We start from the raw sequence: 27,585 nt of genomic DNA, 5'->3' as shown, positions 1-27,585 counted from the left end.
AGATTGGGAGATAATTTATGTGATAAAGTAAAATGAAAAAAGATAATTGATATGGCCATTGAAATGTTGAGTGGGAGAAGTCCATATGTGTATAGCAGAAATAAGCTAGGCTATGATAACTGTAGCTAATATTTCATCTTTACACAAGCTGACATCAATGCTTCATAGGAGATTAAAATATTTTGTGGGGTGTCAGGTTGTGTGTTTGAAAGCTCACTGTGTATATTCTAACATTCTTCAATTACCACTGAGATAGCATGTTGAGGGGAAAAGATAGTATATGTACCTCTGAGCAAAAAGTTGAAATATACTTCTGTGGCCATTAATTTTACTTTCTTCACAATTAGATAACAGAAGTGTACATTAAGTAGTTATCTTTTTGGGATGGTGGTGGGGGCGGTTATACTTAAACAAATGGCCCTCAATCTCACTTCCTATGGATAAAGAGTGCATAAATGCGCGTGTGTGTGTGTGTGTGTGTGTGTGTGTGTGTGTGTGTGTGTGTGTGTGTGTGTGTGTGTGTGTGTGTGTGTGTGTGTGTGTGCATGTCTGTGTGAGGATGTGGCAGTTGCTGTGAGCCCACTAGATGGACAGGATACCATTGTCTCTCATTAATTTCTTCTCTTCAAGTATTTACCTTTAGATAGCCATTTTTAAAAGTTAGGAATTCTAGAGAAAACACAATTTTTTTAAACCAGTGCTGCTCTATTGCTCTTAACTTCATGATGCTAACTTGGTCCATAATGTACTCAAAAAACAAATACACATCCTTGGCTTGACTTTGTCTTAGATCTTCTTTAAAAAATCCCAGGATTGTCCATGCTTAATCTCTGGTATAACTGAGAACTGTTCAGGTTTTTTTATACTGGCTCCAGCAGTCATGGTTCTATGAAAAAATATGTCCATCAAAAAAGTGCTCCTCTACAGATGATTGAGGTGAAATTCCTCAAGCATCAGTAGCCCTTATAAAAAAATCTAAGAGAAACATAATCTCACTCTCTTTTCTATAGGAAATCATTCTGGTGTGACTTCTAAGTGTGACCAGGAAATGACTCACTACTGGGAGATTTCTCCTTTCTTCAAATTGGTGCAATCATGGAATTATTATATCTAAGTTAGAAAGGTATAGGGGGCTTGCTCTTCTTATTAGTGGGTGCAGGCGGAAAGCCCCACTGCGGGGCGGCTGGGGTGGTGCAGCGGTTAGCATTGCCACCTATCAGCAATAGGTTCTCCTGTTCAATCCTTGGCTGGGGTGCATTCTGTGTGAAGTCTGCATGTCCTCCATGTGGTTGTGTGGGTTTCCTCTAGGTGCTCTGGTTTCCTCCAACATCCCAAAGACATGCTGTAGTTGGATTGGACACTCTAAATTGTCCCTAGGCATGAGTGCGTGCATATGTGTTCCTTCCATGGAAGGTTGGACACTGGGCTGGCAACTCAACACTGTAAAACTCCACTGCCAATCATGAGTGGACAGGTGTTCTGCTGTGGCGACCCCTAACTGGGAAAAGTCAGAAGAAGAAGAAGATTATTATTATTATTATTATTATTATTATTATTTTGACTTTCAGTGATTTGGGCATTACTTTTCTCCATTTCTAGTCCTTGGGATTGTGAAAATTGAGGGTTTATAGTAGAACCATCAAAAAAAGAACAACATTTACTGTGACTGAAGCAATCTGTGAACCTAGAAAACAGATACAGGATTTCTTGGTAATATCAATGTTTCAGCATGTTTGCTATCACAGGCATCCAGCAATTCTGTGGAATGAACAGATAAGAAAACTGTACATGTGCTTGCTGTGGTAACTGAGGACAGTTAAGAACCCCATACCTGTACCTCTAGAGACAGAAGATAATGATACTTCAAATTTGCCTTTCATCACCTCATCTACACAGGGTCAGTTTCAGCATAAGGTGATCTAGGCAGCTGCTTAGGCCCAGTGCTAGCTGAAGAGGTCCTGTCTGGCATTAAAAAAGAACAAATGAATAGAAACCTTGATTATGCACTTGGCTGATCTATGAGAAAACCTTTCAGCCTTCTAATCTTCTGCTCTACTGCTCTGATTGTACTTTTTCTCCCCATGCCAATACATCAGTAGGACAAGTTGGTATAATTATTACGGCATTCACCTCTCATGCACAAGGTACAAGTTTCGATCCTGTCCTCCGATCAATGCCTGTTTGGAGTTTGCATGTTCTCCTGTGTCTCTGGGGGGTTCTTTCCACCTCCCAAAAAAAAAACAAAAGACATGCTGAGTGTTTCTGTCTCAAACTCACCAATGAATGGTGCAATAGGCAGCAAAACAGACTCTACATGATGCCCTATGGGGCAAGAGATGTATAGCCCAGCTACTTTGGACTGGTGTGAAGTACCCACAAGATGGGAGAATACAAAATACAGACTGCATGCCGTGACATGGCTAGTCATCTGATGGTGTAAAATATGGCTCTAAATTATTTCGTCATGTTGACTAATGTTGACAAATGGGCATGGGTGTTTGCCAGTAATAAGTGGGTTGAGGACCTGGCCTACTCCTACCATGCTAATAGTGGTATGGGTGTATGTGCCCTTAATGGCCAGTGTGTGCCCACCTTGGGTCAATAAGCAACTGGCTGACTGGTGCCCGTTGCCCTGCCTGGGTTACCTGGTATAGCACTGTTGACTGAAAGCTGGAAATAAAACTAATCAACTTGCCAAACAAAACAAGAACGAATAATTGCTACATTCAGTATAGGGTCAGTGACAGGATGGAACTTGGGAAATGGATGCCATGATGGTATGCAGGAGGCTGTACATCCTATTTTTCCAAGAGACAAGACATAAGGGCAGTGCAGTAAAGCCAATTGACGTTGGATCCAGGGTGTACTACTTAGGAGGAGGACAGGCTAGAAATGATGTGGGAATTGTGGTGAGAGAGAGGCTTCAGAAGGCAGTGAAGAATGTCATCAGAATTAGTGACAGACTTTTGGCAATCAGAGTGTAGCCTAATGACAGTTAGTATTTACAATCTCAGCCTACACCCCACAGCAGAGCTGTTGAGTACATTCAGGCAGCAGTTGCAGGAACTACTAGATAAAGCAGGACAACAGGAAGTGCTGTTGATAATGGGTGACTTGAATGTACATTTTGTGACAGACTGCCTGGGTCCACAGGGTGGGGCAACAGAAATAAAGAAGGAGCGGCCATTCTAGACTTCTGTTTGGCAAATAGCTTGATAGCAGCCACACATGGTTCAGATAGAAGGATAGTCACAAGATCACATACAAGAGTGGTCAACATGCCACTCAGGTAGACTTCCTCCTAGTAAGAAAAGGGAACTGTGGTAGAATCAGTGATTGCAAAGTCATCCCCAGTGAAGCAGTCAGCCCACAGGATAGACTATTGGTTGCCACAATCAGCTGCAAGCAGTGGTCAGAGGCTATAAGGTCTAAAAAGACCAGGTTGAAGACCTGGAAATTGAGTGGAGAGAAGCACAACAGTTCAAGGAATTACTCAGGGCTATAGCACCCCAAGAAGAGGAGGAAATAGATGGAGTTGAAGAAGAATGGCAGCACTTCAAAACAGCATGTTTGAGGACTATGGAACAGACATGTGGCTGATCCAGGTATGGAAATAAAGTACAAAAGGAAAGCTGGTAGTGGAATGCAGACGACAAGGAAGTCATAAAAAGAAAAAAAGGCGTACAGGAAAAAGTGAGAGATAGAAAAGACGGGCCAGGCTGAGAAGGAATACTGGTTGGTTAATGAAGAGGCTAAGAAAGAAGTTGCAATAGCAAAGAACAGGGCATCAGAGGCACTCTACCAGCGTCTGGAAAGTGACTCAGTAGGTGGCACAAAGAAACTATATCAGGTTGCATGGCAAAGACACAAAAATAAAGAAGATAGTCAGACAACCTTCATAAGGGATGCCAGCAACAAACTGCTCACCAGTCCACAGGATATGGAAGGAGTACTTCCAGCAGCTTCTGAATAAACAAAAACACAGAAGCTATATTGCCCCAGGCACAGCCTATCATGAGAGGAGCAGAGGAGTCCACCCTAGAAGAAGTAAGAAAAGCACTAAGGAAAATGAAATTGGGGAAAGCAGCAAGCTCAGATGAAGTCACAGCAGATAGACTAATTACCACACTGATGGGAGCACAGTGAACACTGAAGGTGTTATAAGAGATTTGGGGACACAGGTTGACAGCAACCTCTCCTTCAACCACCACATTGCCACTGTGGTCAGAAAGTCTTTCCATGTGGTACATCTCATTACTAAGGGTTTTGCATCCAGGAAGAAAGAGGTCATCATCTCTCTCTACTCTGCTCTCATTAGGCCAATCATAGAATAGGTAGGTAGGTAGGTAGGTACTAGGCTATTGCCTTAGGGCCTATACAAGCCTAGCCAAAAAGGTACCCTGGTTTTCGCCACCCAAGAAAATTATTTTCCTGTGCCCCTGTCAAGCAGAACCACAGAAGGGATCCCCAGGGTGAATTTCCTATTACCCATCCAATCATCAAGATTTTTCTTGAAGAGTACTAATGAGGTGCTCTGTTTGACATAGATAGGTAGTCTGTTCCAGAGTATGGGAAGTCTCTGGGACAGGAATCTATCCCTCCAGCATGTTCTGTTTATTGTGGTGACAAGGTTTATGTCCCTAGAGCGTGTAGCTTGGTGGTATTGGGATTTCTTTAAGTGGAGCATGTCCAACAGCTCTGGGTACGACATAGCTTTGTATGTTAGGCAGAGACCACCTCTGAGTAGGCGATATGCGACGGAGTAAAGCTGGAGTTTTTTGAGTTGGTCTGCGTAAGACATCTGTTTGAGGCCAGTAATCCTCTTTGTGAGATATTTTTGCAGCCTTTCTAATTGTTGTAGATGTCTTGTGAAGTACATACCAAAAGGGGCATTGTACTCTATAAGGGGTCTAGTGAGTGATGAGTAGAGGGGAACAATGATCTCTTTTTTCTGGATGAGAAACCTTTTGTGATGAGATGTGCCACATAGAAGGATTTCCTGACCACTGTGGCAATGTGATTATCACAGGAGAGACTACTGTCCACCTGTGTCCCAAGGTCTCTTATCACACTTTCGGTGTTAAGCAGACTACCGCCTATGTGGCAGTTCATGGGTACAGAGTTTTTACCAAAGGGGATGACAATGCACTTTTTGAAACTGAGCTTGAGACCATGGCTTTGACACCAGGCATCTGTCTCAGTGAGGCCCTTTTGTAGGATGTCCACATTGTTAGGAGTTTTGATTATGTCTCCTAGTTTGCAGTCATCTGCGAATTTAGTTAGCCAAAGACCTTCTGTGTTAGCCTGTACTTCAGAGAAGTAGATATCAAACAGGAGAGGACCCAAGACTGAACCCTGTGCTACTCCAATTGTCACTGGTCTGAAGTTTGATTTGGAGTCTGCTACTTTCACAGTGTGGGTTCTGTCAGTAAGCCAGTTGGCAACCCATCTTGTGACATAGGGATTTATACATAGTTTAGTGAGTTTATCTATAATTCCAGAGTGGGGGATGGTGTTGAACACCTTGGCGAGATCTAGATAGGTTGTGTGAACCATCTTACCCTCATCTATGGCTTTGGGGACTACTTCAAAGAAGTCTATCAGGTTTAGGAGACATGATCTGTCTTTTACAAACCCAAACTGTGTGGGGTCCAGAGTTTGGAGATCTCCAATGTCTTTGTTTATGGGTTTCATGATGATACGTTCCATGGCCTTGCAGACCAGGCTCATGAGGCTAATGAGCGGTAGTTCCCAGGGTCTGTTGTGGCCCCACCTTTGTGGAGTGAGATAACCGTCACGGTGCACCATTCAATGGGCACAAAGCCTGAGGTGAGGCTATGACTGAACATGGTACTTAGGTGGGGTGCCAGTTCATTCTGTAGTTCATGTAGAAGACAGCCTGGGATGTTGTCAGGTCCCATGGATGCTGTGTTCTTGGCTTTGTAGAGTGAGGTTTTTACCTATGCAGCTATGATTACAGGAACTTTGCATTCTTCTGGTATAAGGATGGGTCCTTTAGGGGGTGAGAGAGGGGTAAAGTTAGCACTAACCCTATCTGCCAGGATGTTGGCAATATCAGTTGGTTCTGTATATTTAGTGTCATTGTGCTGTAACTCAGAGCAGATCTGAGTGTTGCCATTGAGATTCTTGTCATAGCTATATAATGCATTGTGGTTGTCTTTAGAATCAGTGGCGATTTTGTTTTCATAACTAGCTTTGGAGGATTTTATGAGGGATCTCAGCTGCTTACTGAGGTTGACCAGGGAGTTCCTTCAATCATGGAATTTTACTCTTTTTTGCAACAGTTTCTTTCTTCTGTTGCAGAGTTTGTTTATGGCAGACCACCAGATTGGCTTCCTTTTTTTGGAGGATAGCATCTTGGTTCTGTTAGGGATAGCATGATGTAAGTGCTTATAAAGTGCATTTGGGTAGGATTCAGCAGTCGTGTCTCTATTGTCCGTAAGCATGGGTGTCGTGAAGTTTGCCACTTCTGTCTTAAGAAGCGTGAAGTTGGCTTTGGAGAAATTTTTTACAGTTGTTTTCCTAATGGGGGGTGGGACTGGGATGTGGATGTCTAGGGTGATAAGATTGTGGTCGGATCTGACCAACAAGGAGCTGACCTCTGGTGTGGAACATCAGTCACCCATGTTGGTGATGACCAGGTCTAGGATATTGCTGCCCCTGGCGGTGGTGTGGATAAGTTGATCCAAGGCATTGGAATTGATGATTTCCAGAAAACGTTGAGCAAAAGAGTTGGTACACGAGTAGTTTTCCCAGTTAAGGGTAGGATAGTTGAAATCACCCATTATTAGAGAGTTGGATTGCACCTTAATATTTTCCAGTGTATCAAGGAAAGAGGAGTGGGAATCATGGGGCATGGTGGGCGGGTCTGTAGCAAGCTACAATCTGGATTGCAGTTTTGCCCAGAGTTAGTTGAACTTGGATAATCTCGTATGCATTGTGCTGCGAAACTAGCTTGGAGGTGTGGATATCCTTAATTAATATGGACAAGCCTCCACCTTTAGTGTTTCGGTCCAGGTTTGGTGGCCGAAAGGTGTGGTATGAATTATAGCTTGGTAATGCAGGGGTGCTCTCTGGAGCTTTGAACCAGGTCTCTGTCACTGCACAGATGTCAATGATCTCCATTTTAAGGAGTGCCTCGAGTGAGTGCATTTTGAGGTTTAGATTTCTAGCATTGAGTAGCATTACCCTCAGATTTTGCTTGCTTGTACCTGTTACAATGGTGAGTTTGTCATTTGTCATGCCCTATTTGGCATATACCTCACTAGACACATGCAACAGCTGGAAAGGCCACAGAAGTACCTCACGAAGAGGATCCTAGGCCTTTGTACATGGACAGACACAAAAAACTCCAGCTATTCTCTGTCTCATATCGTCTACTAAGAGGTGATCTCTGCTTGACTTATGAAGCCATATCTGACTCAGCTCTGTTAGAAATGCTATAGCTAAAGAAATCCCATACCAAATGCTCCAGAAACCTCAACCTCATTACCACAATCAACAGAACATGCTGGAGTGACAGGTTCATAACCCAGAGACTGCCCATGCTCTGGAATAGACTTCCCATACATGTCAAGCAGAGCACCTCACTGACCCTTTACTGGCGTTTACATTAAACCTGTGTTTTATGATACTGTGAGTTCTGTGGAATTCATCATATTCTTTCAGAATCTGCTGGATATTTATTGGTTTTTGCCTCTTCTCGGTGTTGGTCTGTGTTTTGAGTATTGCTTTACAACACCTGCTTCACTTTGGTGGATTTGTTCAGTATGGAAGCCTCGGGGGAGAGTGCACCGGCCGATATCCAGGAACCCAATCTTCGAGCTGAAGTAGGGGAAATTCGCAAGCTGACTGGGCAGCTCAGTCAACTTCTGGACTTACTGGTACCTTTGGGACAAGGTATTCACCAGCTGCTCTCACAACCTTGCCACACTGATAACAACGCTAGTGCGGCAGCTACTACTCATTCCAATTCAAGCCCTAACTCTGCGATGCCATCCTCCCCAAGTAGAGGGCGCTCTAATACAGCGACGGACTTTCTTTCAACTCCGCTTGCTTTACAGGCAGGGAATGTGAGTCAACAACGCCCCGGAGGAACAACCGGAATGGACACCAGGTTGCCCTCCACCTTTCAGGAATGGTATCGAGATATTCCTACGTTCCAGCGACCGGGGTTAGTGAATACCAGAACAGATGAAACAACTAGTTTTCGGGAATCTATGGCCGCACTAGAGTCTTCATTGTACAGGTATCGCAGTTTACATTTGGACAACATGTACTTGAATGAGTGCCTGAGTAACAATGTAGTGCCTAAAGGCTTGCGTGTGTTCAAATACCCCAGCAATGTTGTGGCTGGGAGTGACTTTCACCATGACTTGATTTCCGCTTTTGATAAATGCGGGTTGGACATCATCAGAGCTATAATAAAAAGAAATGAAGCTGATATTGTTAAATTGGATCAGGACATTAACAAATACAACCGCTGTCACTATGGACTTGTTGTTTCAGGTTGAAATAGAAAAACAAAAATATCATCAAATAAGAAAGGATGTTGATAACAAATGTACAGTTATATTGCAGAGAAAACATAAAAACTACAGAGGATTTGAGGGAATACGAGGAAGGTTGCCGTACCTATACCATCTTCCAGTATTGATAGAAGAAATTACATTACACGACCTGGGGTAGATATCAGGGAAACATCTTTTAACAATGAACAAGAGATAAGTCAGGAGCAGGAATAGAACCACTCCTAGGCGATCCGAAGAATTAGAAATCAAAGAAAAACACATTATGAACAGTCTTTTTCCCCAAGGTTACCCACAGAGAGAAGATGAGGAACAACAGGAAACCTCATCCCGGACAAGTTCAGTTTTGGGAATAAGCCATGCTGCATCCAGTCCAGATTTATGTAACCGTGAGGGGCCTCTTTGTCAATCAGGAGGATATACTATATACAACTACAGTTCACTTAGTATTAATGAAACATATTTCACACTTTTCACTAAAGGTTTCAAATATGTACCTAACAGGAATAGTGTTATAACTCAAGTTATTATTGACACCAAGTTGTTTATCAGGAAATTAAATCTAGTACACCTGTTGGGTCAAGGGGAGCCTCATCCTAGTGCTGGATTACATAGAAGTAGTCTATACAACCCACCTCTACACCCCCAACTAAAAAACTTAGAGTATAGGATAGAACAACAGATCAGGAACCATTGCAAAAGGGGTGGGTATACCTCGAATTTAACTATCCCTGAACAACAGTTATTACAGGCTTTACAACAAAATGTTAACATTCGAGTAATGGAACCTGACAAAGGGGGAGGAACAGTAATCATGGACCAGCTCTTATATGAAGGCAAAATGAATGCCATATTAAAAAATGAAACTAGATATTGTCCAGTTTCCTTAAATGAAATCCACATAGCATATCAGAGATTGGACCTGGTCATTAAAGATCTATTGGACCAGGAAGCCATAGATTACAATACCTATGTGTTCTTGGACAATCCTCAACCTAGGGTGCCCTCTATGTTTGGTGTTCCCAAAGTACACAAAACATAGAGGATCCACCTATGAGGCCTATAGTGGCGGCACAAGGATCAAAAATTTCCCCACTTTCTAAATATTTGGATTTCCAACTGAAAAGATTATGGCCGAAATCTACCCATCTGTTGAAAGACTCATGGGAATTTTTAAGGAAGGTTACGCCTGAACTTTGGAGTCCCAATTTAAAATTTTTGACCATCGACATAGTGGACCTTTTTTCTGTTATTCCACATGACATTGGGATAACATGGTTAGAGGAAGCATTAGCAGCCAATTCCTTATCCAATAACAATGAAAATTTCGCCATTTTGCAGCTTATGGAATTGGTGTTGCATAATAATTTTATTTATTTTTCTGGGGAGTTTTATAAACAAATTTCAGGGGTAGCGATGGGAGCTAATTGTGCCCCCACCTACACCGACATTATCTTGTCCATCTGGGAAAATAAATATGTGTTCAATAGCCCCTTCAGTCAATATTGGGTGGCATATTACAGGTTCCTAGACGACATTTGCATTTTCTGGACAGGATCTGACAGTTTACTTACGGACTTTATGGAGTATTTAGCTGGCACTACTAACTTTCCTACTTTCACATACCAGGTCACCATGGAAAGGTTGGAATATTTGGATGTTGAGCTTACTATTAATAACGAACATCAGTTTCAATCATCAGTGTACAGGAAACCCACGTTTTCCAATAGTTATATACACTACAGTAGTGCGCATCCAGTATACCAAAAGAAAGGGATTGTTAAAGGCCAGTATGTCAGAATTTCCAGAATGACATCTGACGAAGAGCGGTTTTTGAAAGAGTGTGAGAACCTCAGAGTTTTATTTTTAGATAGAGGTACCCCAATGACATGATACAGAACATATATGAACAGGTTAGAAATGAAAGAACAGGCAGGTTTAGACCCATCTTGGGATTACAACATGAAGGGGAAACATTTACTCCCCGACATCACAGTTGGAATATAATCAAGCTTTTATTACACAGTATAGTGCCAATTCTAGTAGAATAAGAGATATAATTAAAAGAGAATGGGAAACCTTCACAGAAATCACCGACTTGGCCAATTTACATGGCAAGGAAATGAAGGCAGTTTTTCGTAAGGGCAGCAGTATTAAAATATATTAGAAAAACGCCTATCAAACCCACTCATATAGGCCTAGAAAAGGCACTTACAAATGCGGATCTTGTGCCCAGTGCTCATACATTGCACATGTAGAGGAAGTATTCCTGAAGCTAAAACTTGACCATTAGGGCCAAAGGATTCTATAACTGTAACAGTTTAAGGGTTGTCTATTTGGCCAAATGTAACTCCTGTCCTGCATATTATGTGGGCAAAATGGAGCGGACCCTAAAACGCAGAATATATGAGCACAATTATGATATCCAAAGAGGAACATTACCAATGCCTTGTTTAAACATTCATATACATGTTCTAAAGCTAAATTTCTGTTCTTTGTTCTGGACAGTGTCCAACTGGATCCAAGGGTGGACCATGGCAAACTATTTTAGAACAGAGGAAACACACTGGCAAATTTACTTGGAAGCTAACAAGGAACCTGGGCTCAACGACCATATATCTATCAAACCAATATTAAAATTAAAAGCAGTTTCAATATAAAAGGTGGGGTTATTAAGAAAATCCCAGTTTTTACATAATATTAAAACTCCCCTGTATGGTGCATTTTGACACACTAATATTCACCAAGAAAAGGATTGTTTTAAAAATTTTAATCAAAATAAAAATTTTTTAGTAAGTTTACTTTAAATTTTAATTAGTGTATTAATTAAGTTCAAGGATGTATGTATTTAAGGAGATGAAACAGTGCATTCATTGTCTGATGAAGTTACTGGAGTAGCAACGAATGTCAAGGTGTTTTACTGGCGTTTACATTAAACCTGTGTTTTATGATACTGTGAGTTCTGTGGAATTCATCATATTCTTTCAGAATCTGCTGGATATTTATTGGTTTTTGCCTCTTCTCGGTGTTGGTCTGTGTTTTGAGTATTGCTTTACAACACCTGCTTCACTTTGGTGGGCTTGCTTGTACCTGTTACAATGGTGAGTTTGTCATTTGTCATGCCCTATTTGGCATATACCTCACTAGACACATGCAACAGCTGGAAAGGCCACAGAAGTACCTCACGAAGAGGATCCTAGGCCTTTGTACATGGATAGACACAAAAAACTCCAGCTATTCTCTGTCTCATATCGTCTACTAAGAGGTGATCTCTGCTTGACTTATGAAGCCATATCTGACTCAGCTCTGTTAGAAATGCTACAGCTAAAGAAATCCCATACCAAATGCTCCAGAAACCTCAACCTCATTACCACAATCAACAGAACATGCTGGAGTGACAGGTTCATAACCCAGAGACTGCCCATGCTCTGGAATAGACTTCCCATACATGTCAAGCAGAGCACCTCACTGACCCTCTTCAAGAGAACTCTTGATGAGTGGATGAGAGACAGAAAGTTCACCATGGGGATCACTCCAGTGGCTCTACTTGATAGAGGCACTGGGAACTAACATCGGGCGGCACAGTGCCAGGGCACTTCTATGGGCTAGGCTTGTAAAGGCTCCAGGGCCATTAGCTTAGTACACATCTATGAATCAATGAGATAGGGGTGAAATGGCTTCTGAGGGTACTTATAGCATTGTGGAAAGAAAGGTGTATGCCAGATGACTGGAGAACAAGCATAGCTGTGCCATTGTATAAGAACAAAGGGGACATCCACAGCTGTGGACAATATAGAGGTAACAAACTCCTGTCACATTGCATGAACGTTCTGGAAGGGGTAACTGATAATTGGGTATGTAGAGAAGTAGAAAGTAAGATGGGAGATGATCAGTTAGGATTCAGATTAGGAAGCATAAATAAACAACCCAATGTTTGCAGTGAGACAGACAGTTGATAGAAAGCTAGAGCTGATGAAAGATTCCAATTGGGCATTCCTAGACTTGGAAAAGCATATGACAAGGTCCCACAAAAGCTGGTTTGGGCATTCCTTTGGTGGTTAGAAGTCCCAGAAACATTATTAGAACTAATACAAGCTATGTACAAAGATCCAATGACTCAAGTATAAACAGTGTTAAGTCTCACAAAGGGGCTTCCAGCTGGAGTGGGTTTACACCAGGTTTAAGCTTTGAGCCCATTGCTGTTCATACCGGTGTTGGACTACATTCGCAAACAGGTTGGAGCAGACAGATCAACAAAATTGCTGTATGTAGACAATGTAGCTTTACAGGCAGATTCTTAGAGCAAGAAATTCAGCAAAGGATAGGGCAATGGAATGCAAAACTGAAGGTATGTAGGAGGAAACTAAATATAGATAAGACAGTTGTAATGGCAGCAAGTTGTGGAAATAAGAAGAAGATGAGAACTGAGACAGAAGGGAAGACAGTGGAACAGGTTAACAGCTTCAAGTATCTGGGAAAGGTGGTTGAGGAGAAGGGAAGTCTGAATGAATAGATCAAAGCCAGAATCAGTGGGATTGCAGCCAACTGGCATAGAGTGTCAGGTGTAGTATATAACTGAAGAATGCCAAGGAAGCTGAAAAGTAAGGTGTACAAAACAGTGGTATGACCAGTACAAATGTATGGTAGAGAAGCCTGGGTAGTAAAGGCAGAGTAGATGAGGAAGCTAGAAGTGATTGAAGTGAAGTGAGATGGGTGGTAGGATACACTCTATGGGACAAACAAAGTAATGAGGACATAAGAGCAGAAGCCAGAGTAGTTACAATTGCAGAAAAGATCAATGAGAACAGATTACAGTGGCTCAGGAATATGTGCAGAAAAGCAGACGACAATCTGGTGAAAAAAATTTGGGACAGACAGGAAGAAGGCAAGATGGAATGAGGATGTCCACCAAAGAGGTGGTTTGATTGTGTGATAGAAGTCAGGCATGAGTGTCGAAGATGGCAGGAGTATGGCATTGAATCGAGAGACATGGTGACAGTTAACAAAATACCCCAACCTTGTGTAGAAAATTGGAAAAAGGGGGTTGATGATGATGATGAAGACACCAAGAGGGAGCAAAAAGTTCAAATTGGTTTTCATTGTTAGTATACCAATACGCAGTTGGACATAAAATCTTTTTAGCATTAGAACACCAATGAAAAGTGAGAAGATCAAAATCAATACATGGGAAACTGGATGTTTCTTTGGAGAAGCTCAAAGCAAAACACAGGAGATTGAATGCTTGTCTGAAGAAGTGAGAAGCTTAAATCATTTAGATAGAGATTGTGTCATGCCATATTGAAGGAAGGTGTGTGTGTGTGTGTGTGTGTGTGTGTGTGTGTGTGTGTGTGTGTGTGTGTGTGTGTGTGTGTGTGTCTGTGTGAACAAATATTTGGTTCCTGCAAGCCAAAGCCATAAAAGTTACAGTGTAAATGAAGGAATTGATTATAGTAAACATGGTTGTTACCATATAAGTTATGTTTTTTATGGTAAAATCCTTAGTTTCCTTGTTTTGTTGACTAGTGACAGTGTGTTTGTTTGGCTGTAAATAAATTGGGCAGCATGAAGTCTAACAGTTTAAGGTTAACGTTTCCACTGTGAATACATTTTTAGTTAAACTTTTATTTATTTATTTTATTATTATTTTTCTTTGCAGGCACAGGGATGTGAAATGGACTGTGTTTGTTTATAACAGGATGTATGGTACATATTTGCATGAGTAAGGCTATGGGGTACTTCTGTAGTGCAGGGTTTAATTCCTGCAGCATTCATTTGCCTATTATATTACTCAGACCAAGTAATATCACCTGACAGTTCTCCTAGGCTGCTCCTGAAAGGGACAATTGCATCTAATAGGCTGTCCCAAGCTGTTGGCAGATATATTGCATATTTGTCTTTTGATTTCTTGCTGTTTGACTATTCCCAACACATCTTGTAGCTTAATGGGTTGGCAGATGCATTTGTAATAGTTGCAAGGGAAGAGAAGTTTACTATTGTTCATGCTAAGTCTATTTTAAGGATGAGACTGTTTTGTTTTGCAAACGGCTGTCAGGGTTTTTGCTGTAAGATTTGAAATGACAGTTCTAAATTAAATACAAATCTCTGATATCACTGTAAAATAATAATGCGTACACTGAAAGGTTTGATCATTGTTTTATGGTAACTGAAGACAGGCAGACAAGTAAATGGATATTGGTATGAATGGGAAGGGGCTGGTGCATTACCCTCCCTAACAATAGCATAACTAGGGTGGGACTAGAGGGGTAACAGCCCCAGGTAGAAAGTGTTGGGGTGTGCGATCAGCCAATTCTAATCACTCTTTAATGTAATACTGACTTTTAAAACTTGGTATTACATTTGTAGTCAAACCTTAGCACTATAGTGCTCCTTGTGTGGTCTAAACTGTAGTAACTACTTGCTGAATTGTAGTACAGTACTGAAGTTGGTATTGCATTTGTGGTCAAACCTGAGCACTATAGCACTCTGTGTGTGATCTAAACTGTAGTAACTGCTTTCTGAATTGCAGCAAGCAGTTTGCTACAGTTTAAAAGTAAAACAGGAAAAAAATCTATTTTTTTAAACTAAAACCCGAGTGCTGTAGCATTTTGTGCAGGAAGGTTATAAACTGTAGCAACTGTTTGCTACAACTGTAGCAAGTAATTTGTTGCAGTTTAAAAAATATTTTTTAAACTAAAACATGAGTGCTGCAGCTGTGTAGGCAGGATATAAACTGTAGCACTTGTTCACTACATGTGTAGCAAGCAGTTTGCTACAGTTTAAAAATGTATATATTTTTATCTGAAACATGAGTGCTGAAATGCTTGGTTGAGAGCAGGACAGAGTAACAGGACCTGAATAGTAGTAACAGAAGTAACTTCCTGATTTTTTTATTTTAGTTGCTGTGGTTGGGGGGGTGCATAGATCTTACTGCAATAAGCTAATCACTTTTTTTTTGCTTTTCACTTGAACTAGCACTAGCTAATTAAACCAGCTACACTTCTGCACTCTAGGGCCCCCTTTTAAAAATGATTAAGCTCTATACCTAGACATTCTACTAATGCACAGCACCCATCTGCTTGTTAAAAGATTATGCGGCATACTGGTGAAACCTTTTGCCCTGAGAAAGGCCACTAATCTGATTTGGTTTCACTGCTATCCAGGATTTCTCTGTTACAAACTAAATGAGAAAATAAATGACAAATGATTGTATAATGTCCTATGAGTGAAAATGTATATAGTTTAAAGTTCTATAAACCTAGCTTGAAGACTGCTATAATAAACCATGAAGATGAAACTTTTTCATTTTTTCAGTGTGCTAATGAGGGGAACCCATTATTTAAAACTGCTTATTTTAAGGAGCAACCCAAAAGCACTGTATGGGTAAGGGACTTGTTTAGAGTCAAACAACAGAATGCAAGGACATTAAATGCAGAACAATGAAACTCCGGTACAGTGAGAGAGAATATTTACTAACAGTTAATATGAGATATCATAGAGCATGCACTCTTTTCTAAGGTATATATAAGTAACAAAGGTACAGAGTACTCTGGAGTATAGCAGCTTTTAAAGTGAAACCGTACTTATGAGAATACACTGTTTTTTCAGCAATTGTTTAATTTTTAAAGTATCAGGACTAAAAGTGTTGCATCTCACAGCTCTGACATTGAGGCATCTGGAAACAAACCCAGGACTACAGCATGAAATTCTTCAGCTCTCATGGCCTTAATCTTCTGCACTAAAGTGCCACGCATTTGTCACTACGAACCCTCCTCCAACTTAGTTTAGATTAGCTACTTCACCTGTTTACCCGTAAAAGAAATAAGCAATAAACACTGGCTTTACTATTGATGGTATTTCTAGTGAAGTTTATTATTTCTAAGATTTTCTATCCCTTTTAAGGAGCTAGATCTTATATAACAGGATCCTAGCGAGTCATGCCTCTTCAGCCATATGTTAATAAATACTTTCTATATGCAATATCAGATTTCCATGGCAGGGCTATGCACCTGGCAGTGCAAACCTTGGTTCTAGATGATTATAACTGTTGAAGTAACACCCCAATCCCATGTGCAAAAATGGGAAAAAAGGGGGTGATGAGTGGATTCAAGATCAGATTCATAAAACTAAAGAAAGTAAAATAAGTTGCCTGGAGTTGGTTATTATATGCAAGATTTAGGGGGAATGGAACGATATGAGAAATAAATTGCAAAGTGACAAAGACCTTGAGTAACTGCTATTAGGAACTGAGAGGAGCTGCTTTTACTGAAACATAATTTAAGACCAATGCATGCTATGTTTTACATAAGGGATGTCTCAGGATATATTTTGTAGATCAATACTCAATTCATATTACAGAGGATACTATCAGAAAAAAAAAATTGTTCACATGGTGACAACAGACAAGCAGCATTTCAGTGAATGTGCATGTTGCTATGCAAAGAGTCATGAATTACATTCTGTTGAGTTTTCAGGCTCTAAAACGCTTAATAGAAGCCAGTAGCAATTAACAGTCCAATGCAAAATGAAAAGATGAAGTTCATCATAACACACATCAAGTATGAAATTAAAAAAGTATATGTTATACTGCCAGTTATTTTTCTCAGTGACACTAATCTAATTCAGAAAACCTACACAGGTGCCTTGAGAGTACTTGTAACAAACGCATAGTATTTTTGACAATGTAATGGTATAGTAGCAAAGTCAATATGCCAAATATAAGTTTTAGAACACACATTTTATTTTGTAAATGCAAATCCAAGATCTAGCTTGTTGAACTCTGCTTCAGGAAATAAGATATATATATATATATATATATATATATATATATATATATATATATATATATATATATATATATATATATATATATATATATATATATATATATATATATATATATATATATATATATATATATAAATATATATATATATATATATATATATATATATATATATATATATATAGAAAGTGAGAGAGAGAGAGACAAGGCAGTACACTGAAGTACATACCATATTTGTGTATAAATTATAAAAATGTCACTAGAGACATGCTGTTTAAACCCTAACCAGATGAATCCACAACAGAAAATACTTTGTAATAACAAATATTAAAATGGAAGTAGAAATAACAATATTTTCTCAATTCGTACAAAAGTAACATGCTGTTTTGTCACTAAAACAGTATTTTCTAATAAAGTGTATAGAATAGGCAATGCATTGTGCATATTCTAGCTTTAACTTGATAAGACTGTGCAACAAAGGAAACTCATTATGAAAGAAGTTCCTCTAGATTTACAGTATCATGCTCTTATCCTTGCAGCTTGTTGATGCCCTTGCTGGCAAAATATAACATATAATACATGTACTCAGTAAGTTTTCCCTTATAAGACCATATATGCACAAGTGTTTTCAGATCCACACCTGGCTAATGACACATGCTGTTACGATCAGTGCACATTTAGAAAATTAAAGTAATTACCCACAGCAACTCACCACAGGTCTTAATTGCACAAAACTCCCAAGGTATTTTAGTGTCAAGTGTGTAGCACCATGGTCTAGGCTTGCCATCAGGATTACGGCAGTAATTATCATCTAAAGCTTTATGAGGATATCTGTAAAAAGAAATTATACAGTTATAATTTAATACCATCAAAGCATACCTTACAGAGCTAGAAAGAGAACATAATTTTAAGTGTTATAGTTCAGTAGCAAAACTAATGTAAAATATAACACTCTTCAACAAATACTAGCAATGAGATTAGAAAGACAGTGTTCTAATTTGTGGCACATTTTTAGGAAAGTTGAATGCGTATGACCGATCATTTAATATATTTTAAACAACTTTATTAAATCATCACATTTTCAGATGCAACATGAGATCCCATACATTAACGCAGAAGAAAAACAACATTAGTAATTTGATTAGCTTTCATGAACAGATAATCATGGCCTTGGATCTGAGCCTATATCCTGGAGTTATTTTCTTCTGGATCTTGTGAAAGCTTGACAGTTTACCTCACAAGGTTATTAAATGTTTACAGGAACATAAAGTTCATACATACATCATAATGTGGATTGGTAATTGGTTACACAGAAGACAACAATGTGGAAGAATACAATGTTTTTATTCTGATTACTGACAGGTTAAAGCTGGAGTACCTCAGGGCTCTGTTTTGGAACCAGTCTTATTTAATATGGTGTTTGCTATATTACCCAAGAATAATACCTTCTGGGTTTATAAGTATGCTGATGATTGCAAGACTGGTTTCTCATTTCAAAAATCCTTCTGAAGTAAATGAGTTAAATAATTATTTACTATGTCTAAGCTGTTGAGGATTGGAAAGAGGTTTAACGTTTAATCTACACAAGTGCAATATAATTTATTTTTCAAACAGATGTCCAAGGCTTCCTGTATATTTGGTGTTTTTCCCATGGTATACTTATTACATCTAAGTTGTCCTTTACCGCACATGCAGATCAAATTTCTATAAAGGGAGCTAAATACCTGTTAAGGAGATTATCTACTAGGGATAAGCATATGTTGATGCTGGTATTTAAAACTTACATGACTATTACTGCAGTACAATAACACTTTTTGTATTTATACTCAGGGAAAATTAAAGAAAAAAATGTGAAGGGGTCCAAAGAAGAGTTACAAAAATAATAGGGAAATATAGATTTATGTATTATAGCCTTCTGTGTAAGTTGTTACATTTTTATATTCTCTGTTATAATTTATATATGGAAAGTTGTAGTATATATATGCGGAAAGTTGTTCATGTGCCAAGATAAAAACTTGTTAAATATCTACCCCCTTCACTATAATCCTTTCTTCATTCAATCACAATATTCATTTAATTTTTTCACACTATCTTACCATAACAACTGTATGAGCTCACACTCTACCTGCTAAATTTTAGCTGCTAACGCCTACATTCCAATAACAATTAATCTATCAAAGCTGATACCCAATCATACAACTCCATAATGTTAATAATTCTACACAATGTAGAAGTGTATGATTGTATATATAATATTGAACTGTTGATATTATATTATCCTCAATGCAATGTGGCTGTGTATGCTCTGTAATAGTGTCAGTGTTTGACATTTACTTCATTGTAATTTTGTTTTACTCTATATTGTGTGTTATTTTCTTGTATGTATTGTAATTATTTGTGGAGTTTTTCTCCCCAGGCCTCCGCTGAAAATGGGCTCACCTAGGCCCAGTGGATTATCCTGGTAAACAAATGCAATAAATCAATCAATCAATCAATCAATAAATAAATAAATAGTGGTTTTATATATATGTGAACAACATGAGCAATGGCCACATGGATAACAACCTATTAATTACTGCCCAGTGATAGTCCTTTGTGTCAATATTTTATCTCACTGAACCCTTTTGTAATGGCTAAACAAGGACCCCAAGGATCAGCCCCTATGAAAAGATAAAGCAAATTTATCGTCCAAGATGTCCATAAAAGGACCCTCCCCCCCAAAATGTTCCAGTGTCTGGAAATAATGTCCATAAAGGATTTAGTGTTTTTACCATAAGTAGTAACTAACCTAATCTGTGACCCCTGAGCAGAGACCTGTTCCTTCTGTCTTAATAATTCAGATCTATCCTGTGATTCCACATACTGATTGGCCACATGGATGTCACCAACCCTGTATCCTCAGGCTCTAAATCTGGCACATAGATCCAATTTAAAAAAATCATGAGTAGCAGTACTAGAACATATTCTTTTGACCCTGAGAAATTGAGACTTTGGGATACTTCTGATGACATGTTGGGGGTGGAAGCTAGATGCATGTAATAGAGTGTCATGTTGAGGAAATTTGCAGAACACCTGTGTTTCTAGAGTATTAGAAGGAGTACATGTGACCAAAACATCCAGAAATGTAATCTCTTGTTGATGACAAGTTAATTTAAACTCAATACCCCAAATATTCTCATTCAGGTATTCCACAAATTCCTCAAGATACCCAGTGTCAGCCCTCCACACAAGCCAACAGCCATCAAGATATCGTCTCCAAATATCCATTTCATCAAGGTAAATATTGTGGCTTCTGTCATAAATAAGTGTCTCTTCTATATAGGCCATAAATAGATTGGCATATATGGGGGCAAAAGATGCCCCCATTGCCATACCATGAACTTGCCAAACACATTGTTGCTAAAAATAAAAACATTCTTATCCAGAACATATTCAGCAAAAATACTAGAAAGGTATCAAAGCCTGGTCTATATAGATTAGCCCTATCAAGCCAATACTGAAGTGCCATTAGGTCCACCCAATGAGGGATACTGGGATACAGGGAGGTGACATCCAAAGTACACAACAACCATTTGGATTCCAGTTGAAGGTCCAAAATAATAACCAAAAACTGTGTTGTGTCTTGAATCCGTGACCGCAAATGAGACAACAAGGGTTTCAGATGTTGAGTGAGGAATCAGAGAGGGGTTCTGTTAATAAACCCTTGCCAGAAACAATGGGTTGCCAAGGGGGACGAGCAGGGTCCTTATGGATTCTGGGGAATAAATAAAGGTGTTGTTGTTTGGGTGGTCCACCTTCAGATGAAAACAATTCTCTTTGGAAATAATACCCTCTTCCACTGCTTTATCCAAAAAAATGTCAAACTCAGACTTGAATTTCATAGTGGGATCTAAGGGCATGATCATATAATATTTATGATCCATTATCTGTTTGAGACCTTCCTGATAATAATCTGTCCAATCTAGGACTACCACTGCTCCTCCCTTATCCGCGAGCAAAACAACAATGTCATTATTTGACTTGAGTTCTGCTATACAAAGGTGCTCAGCCCTCGTAATGTTATCATGCATCACACCATCTTTGCCAAGCTGCAAATGCAAATCCCTGAGAACCCTCTTCTGAAAAATTTAAACAACTGGTGATATGGGGGGTTTGAACATAGATTTCTGAAAATGGAAAGTATCAACAACATTATAAGGGGCATCATGGCCCTTGAAAAACAAACATAAATTGAGCAGGTGATAAAAATTGATAACATCTTGTTCAAACTCTAATTCAGATACATTGAAACTAAGCACAAAACTTAAACCTTTGTTCAAGATTTTTATTTGCAAGTCAGATAGGGCATAGGAGGAAATATTATGTACATTAGTAGAACCATTTAACTCTGAATTATCATCCTCAGAATCCCTTCCAAATCTGGAGGGACACTTATGTTTCCTCCTCCCTTTTCTTGACTTAACTCTAAAGTGTGGTCTGAATTATTGGTCGTATTGTTTCTCTTGGAAATTGGCGAACTATCTGTTTGGCTGTCAACTGGGTGGGCTTTTTCCCCCAGGTTTAAATGAACAATTTTGATTATTTAATTTGGGCATTATTTTCATTGGTCTCTGTCCTAATTGTATGCCTATATATCTATGGGCTGCTTTGGAATGCAATGGTTTGTACTATTTTTGCTACACTGAGGAAGGCTGTTTAGCCGAAACTGGTCTGTGTAATTTGTTGTTTTTGCATATGTACATGCAGTCTGACATCATGGTGTATATTATGTGTATTTTTTAATACACTTATTTCCAACAGGATTTGTGCTGGCTCTTTTTTTTCATGGTTTTATTTCATTGGTTTGAGCCGTGCACTTGCCGTACATGTGGGTGTCTTGCTGTGCTTGATAAAAAGGGAAATCTCAAAAATGCAGTTTATTGCTGTTAAAAATACAACACTTTGGAACAATATCGATATAAGCTTGCATACTTTAAACACTTTTGGTAGCTTTAAAGGGAACCTAGATATTTGGGTAGGTGATAAGGTTTACATAACATATAGTGTAGAATGTATTTTTTGATGACTGAATGGCTTAAACACTATATCTGAACATATGAACATGTGCTTTCATTTATACCAACATTATATAAATTGCTCAGTTTCCATGCTCTCCTAAACCTCAGTCCTCTTGAGCATTGCTATTTCCACAAATTTCTTTTATTTCTATGAAATTTGTTCCTTTTTTTCCCTAAAGATCCTGACTCCAGTTCTTTTAATTAGTTTACATTATTCAGCCTAGACTCATCATTGCTGTTCCTGTAGTTCCTCTAAGCTCCCACGTTCCTGCTACAGCTGGCGGATTGGTTTTTGCCAGCCACCTTCACACCAGCTCTTTCAACTCCTCTCCCTCCTTCTCAGTACTATCTCCCCTTTCCTGTTACTGCCCACTCTCTTCTGCAATCTATCCACCCTACCCCCTCTTCTTCCTTTCCTTCCTGCCCCAGAATATATAGTGATGCTGCTACCGATGGCACCATTTTTAAATAATCCCTTTGACCCTCTCTGATTGGTCCCACCATAGGCTGCTGGCTTCACTCATTGTTCATGCTGCGTTCAACCCTCTGAGTGTATCCTACCCTATTCCACTACACTCAAAGAAACCTCCCATATAAGGACATCCAAAGCGAGACTCCTGAGGAATTTGCAAAAGATAGCCTTCCACAAGAAATACGTGAAGTGTATGTATTGCAATGTATCACTATAACTGCTTTTAGTGCTCACACTATGGTAGTGTCTGTGCTTTTCCGCATGCTTACTAAGCAGCCTACAGCAGTTCTTTTCATTTTCCCTTAATTCCCCTTTTTACCCACTAAGCTGTAATTCATATGTTTTGCCACTAGGTGGCATTGCTTAACCACTTATAGTGTAAAAGTTATTTTTTAACATATATCTGTTCTCTCCCAAGCAGTCCCCCACTCTCTTAAGATACTTACCTTGCCGGCCTGCTTTGACCAGAGAATTATTTTTTTTCTTTTCTCTTCCCACACTCCTCAGCCTAGACTCACCTCTGCTGTTCTTGTAGTTTCTCTAAGCTCCCACATTCCTGCTACAGCTGGCTGATTGATTTTCACCAGCCACCTTCTCACCAGCTCTTCCTGCTCTGTTCGCCCTTCGGGCTCACTCCGCTCCCCTAACATGGCCCCAATTGCCACCCACCCCCACTACTCCTACTTTTATTTCAACTTCTAACCCCTCCCTCTCTCACCCAACCAGTCTTCTCCACACTTAACCCCTCCCCTTTGTATCTCCACCTGCCAATCACAATCACTCCAACCCCTCCCTTCAAAGTCTCTATACACATCTAACTCCACTCCTACTATACACATATATAATCTGCCTAACTCCTTATACACTGCTAATATACACATACACCTCTCTACCATGCCATGTCTTCTACCACAAACCCTTCTCATCCCTTCCATCAGCATATTATTCTTACTCCCTTTATACCATGCTACCTCCTACTCCTATAACCAACTCCCCCTCCTTCCTGTCCTACACCCCTATTCCCAACCTCCATCCTCATCCCTCTAAAAAGCACTTCCATGCCATATCCGCCTCGTTATTTCAACCCAACCAACTCTACTACTTCAGAATAAAAATGTTTTCCCATTCATAAAATATCAGATACCTAAACTGATACTTTTTTCTCCACAACAATTAAAGACCAAATTAAAACTACTACTACCTTTTCTCAACTACCTCTGCTTAGCAGGGAACATACAGCCAAACCCTGGACCAAATACTTCCTCTAGTCCCAATCTCTCTGTCACAAGCAGTACAACCAACCATAAATACCTCAAACTCTTCACCATCAATGCCCAGAGTCAAAGAAATAAGGTAGCCCACTTTCATGCTTGGCTAAACCACGACCTACCTATCATTGTAGCCATTTCAGAAACCTGGCTAAAACCCCATATCTCTGATTCTGAAATCCTTCCCCCTGGATTCCAAGCCCTCAGACATGACCGTTTAAATATAAAACTGGTGGGGTAGCCTTAATCTACTCTAACCTACTATCCATCACTCCCTACGCTAATCCTATTACTCCATTCAACAATGCAGAACTAATAATAGGCCTACTAAAAATCAATAACCATAAAAGCATTTGTATCATAGCCCTCTACATCCCCCCTGGTAATAATACCACATCACTTGAAGAAATTCACATATGGAGTTCAACCAATATTAAGCTAGAAACCTTCATACTAGGTGATGTAGACATAGATTGGAATAAAATCAACAACTCTAATGCCAGTATATCCATCAATCTATTTAACTTTACCCAACTAACTAACTCCATTACTAGACCCAACAAACCCCCCAGGTACCACACTAGACTGGATCCTAGTCACTCATCCTAATAAAAAATAAAAATAAAATAAAATAAAAAATAAAATAGTCTTAAACTCAGGCATCCTACCTGACTCCATAGGGGACCACCTGCCAGCTTTCATCCACCAAGCAACACACTCCTCTCCTCACCTACGCCAATATATTCACACACATAACTTTACAAACCTCAACCCCACAACTTTCTCTAACTCCCTAAAACAAACAAACTGGAACTCTTTAAAACTCTTCCTCTAGACAATGCCATAGAATTTTTCAACTCAATCTTCTTAACTGCCCTCCACTCCCTAGCTCCACCAAGAACAAAAATAATAACATCCAATACCGCCCCATGGCTAACCAAAGATACCAAAAGACTCGTGCAACAAAGAGATAAATTCTGGAAACTGTACCATCAAAATAAGCAGCCAGAAACTCTTCTTAAATATAAACAGCTCTGCAACATTGTTAAAAAACAAATTATCAGACACAAAAAATCCTACTATATCAAACTCCAGTCTAACCACTCAGAAAATCTCAACCATTTCTGGAATTCCATTAACTCACTTCTCCAGGTACCCAAAACAACCCCTGCCCTGACACCAAGAAATCTAATCTTGAAATAGCCTCTCTATTCAACTCCTTCTTTACCAGCTCCATAGTAGAACTGACCAACACCTTCCCTAACTACAACCCTTCCCCTCAACTAATCCAATCTTCCTCAGCCCCTACACCACACACTACCCCCAATCCTCCTCCGATATTTGAACTTAAACCCACCTCAACTTCTTACATAAAAAAATTACTAAAATAAAACCATGCTCCAATGCCCCTGACAATATCCCATCTTCCTTCCTAAAAATTGCCGCAGATGGAATCGCTCTCCCCATTAGCATCTTGATCAATAGATCCATACAAGAATCTTATGTGCCCAAACTGTGGGGTGCAGCCTTTATTCTACCTTGCCATAAGGAGGCAAAAATAATAGAATCTTTAACTACTACCCCATAGCTATCCTCTCCCCAATCTCAAAACATCTGGAAAAATGCATCCACCTTAAGCTTATGCCATTCCTAACCAATCACCAACTAATCACTCCAACCCAACATGGCTTCCATCCTGACCATAGTACTATCACTGCCCTTCTCTCCTTCTTAGACACAATAAATCTTGCCCATGACTCTGGAAAATAGTATCAACAGTCCTACTAGATCTGTCCAAGGCATTCAATGCCATCTCCCACAACCATCTAATGAACCATCTTTCTAACCTTAATCTCTCTGAGAATACCTTATCCTGGTTCTCAAGCTACCTCTCTGACAGATCTCAAGCTGTGAAATGGGGTAAAGGCACCTCAACCTTCATTCTTACCCCAAGGGATCCATACTTGGTCTAATGCTGTTCAACATCTTTATCAATGACTTCCACACAGCCATACCCAACACCAAAATCGTACAATATGCAGATGATTCATCTTTAGTCTGCTCCTTCTCTTACCTTCCTGAGCTCCAAGCAATGACTAAAACTGCCATCTCTACCACTGAGAACTGGATGCTCCAAAACCACCTCTCTCTGAATGCAAAAAAATCCAAAATATTATTATTCTCTCCTTCAAAAGGCTTCCCTCTTGATAAAAACTTATTCAAAATTATTAGCCATAACAACTCTACTATAGAGGTTGTTTCCTTCACTAAACTACTCCAGGTAAGTATTGATGAACACCTAAAATTTGATACTCACATCCAGCAAAACATTAAGAAAACACATATAAAACTTGGCATGCTACACAGAAATATCCACTTTCTCTTTCCTTCCACTAGACAAACTCTCGCCACTACCTATCTACTCCCCTCACTGACGTATGGCGCTCCTCTACTAACAAACATATCTTCCTCTCTCTGCTTCAAACTGGAAGTCTGTTATAATAAGATTTCTAAATCTGTCACCAAAGCCAAATACTCCTCCCATCATTGCACTGCCCTTCATTTGTTAAATTGGTTTGAACTTACCAGCTATCTAGACTATCTCCAAATTACTACAGCCCACAGACTAATATTTCAACCTACTAAATGCCCAGCACTAACCAACATCCTACAGTTATACACCCCACATAGAACTCTAAGATCCTGACCAATGATCTGTACAGTATTCCATTACACCTTTATAACTCATCGTCATGGCCTTTTCATAGATACATTATGTTGGTTCTGCATCGTTTCTGTTTCTAATTTTGCAAACTCTATTTTTCAGTACTCATTATCCCAAGTTACCTGCTTAGTAATTAATGTCTGTCTTCATGATTTCTTTTAATTTTCTTACTTTTTGTTTTTTGTCTGTCCAGCAAAGCTTTCATTCCTGTATCAGCATATCCTGCTTGCCATGTTTGCATTACTTCACTTCGTAATTCTAGTACTGGAATAATTCTTTAATTTTCTTTCCCAGAATGCTTGATTTCAGACTACACACTTCCTTATCTCTTCTGTTTTTTTCTTAATCCCTCTTTCCAGTTTTCTTAATGCTGATCTCTGCCGTCTCACCATTTCGTAGCACCATCTGATGCACTTTGCAAGTTGTTCCTTCAGCTTACTCATATTAGACTGTAATCTTGAATTGTGTCATTATCACACAGTTCTCAGATGTACCATGACTTTACCCTATCTGCTTTATGCTGAATTAATCAGAGTATGCCACCCTCTGTACTAATTAGCACCCTCCTTCCTACTCCCAGCTAGGGGCAGGTATAGTTTCACTGAGGGATCGACTACAGGTGCTCTCATGATAGTAGCACACAGCACACCTGCTCAATGCCACTTGCTCAAAAAGGCAAGTGGCTCAAACTCCCATTAATCCAAACTGCCATTTCCATGTAGCCCTCCCAAA

The 27,585-nt window shown here is 39.5% G+C and overlaps 1 protein-coding gene across 2 annotated transcripts in view; it reads right to left on the bottom strand.

Annotated features, from left to right (window-relative positions):
- The window catches only part of HGF (hepatocyte growth factor), a 1,211,563-nt gene that overhangs the window by 461,848 nt on the left and 722,130 nt on the right, over positions 1 to 27,585 (bottom strand). For both annotated transcript variants that reach the window (XM_044088269.1, XM_044088268.1), the window contains exon 7: positions 18,044 to 18,162. In XM_044088269.1, coding sequence (XP_043944204.1) covers positions 18,044 to 18,162 — 119 coding nt within the window. The remainder of the gene's footprint in view (positions 1 to 18,043; positions 18,163 to 27,585) is intronic.

The sequence above is a fragment of the Protopterus annectens genome, chromosome 11.part0 (genome assembly GCF_019279795.1).
Source record: "Protopterus annectens isolate FY-2018-M chromosome 11.part0, PAN1.0, whole genome shotgun sequence".
Classification (NCBI taxonomy): domain Eukaryota; kingdom Metazoa; phylum Chordata; order Ceratodontiformes; family Protopteridae; genus Protopterus; species Protopterus annectens.
The sequence above is the reverse complement of the archived record's forward strand: the minus strand, read 5'-3'. Positions and strand labels throughout refer to the sequence as shown.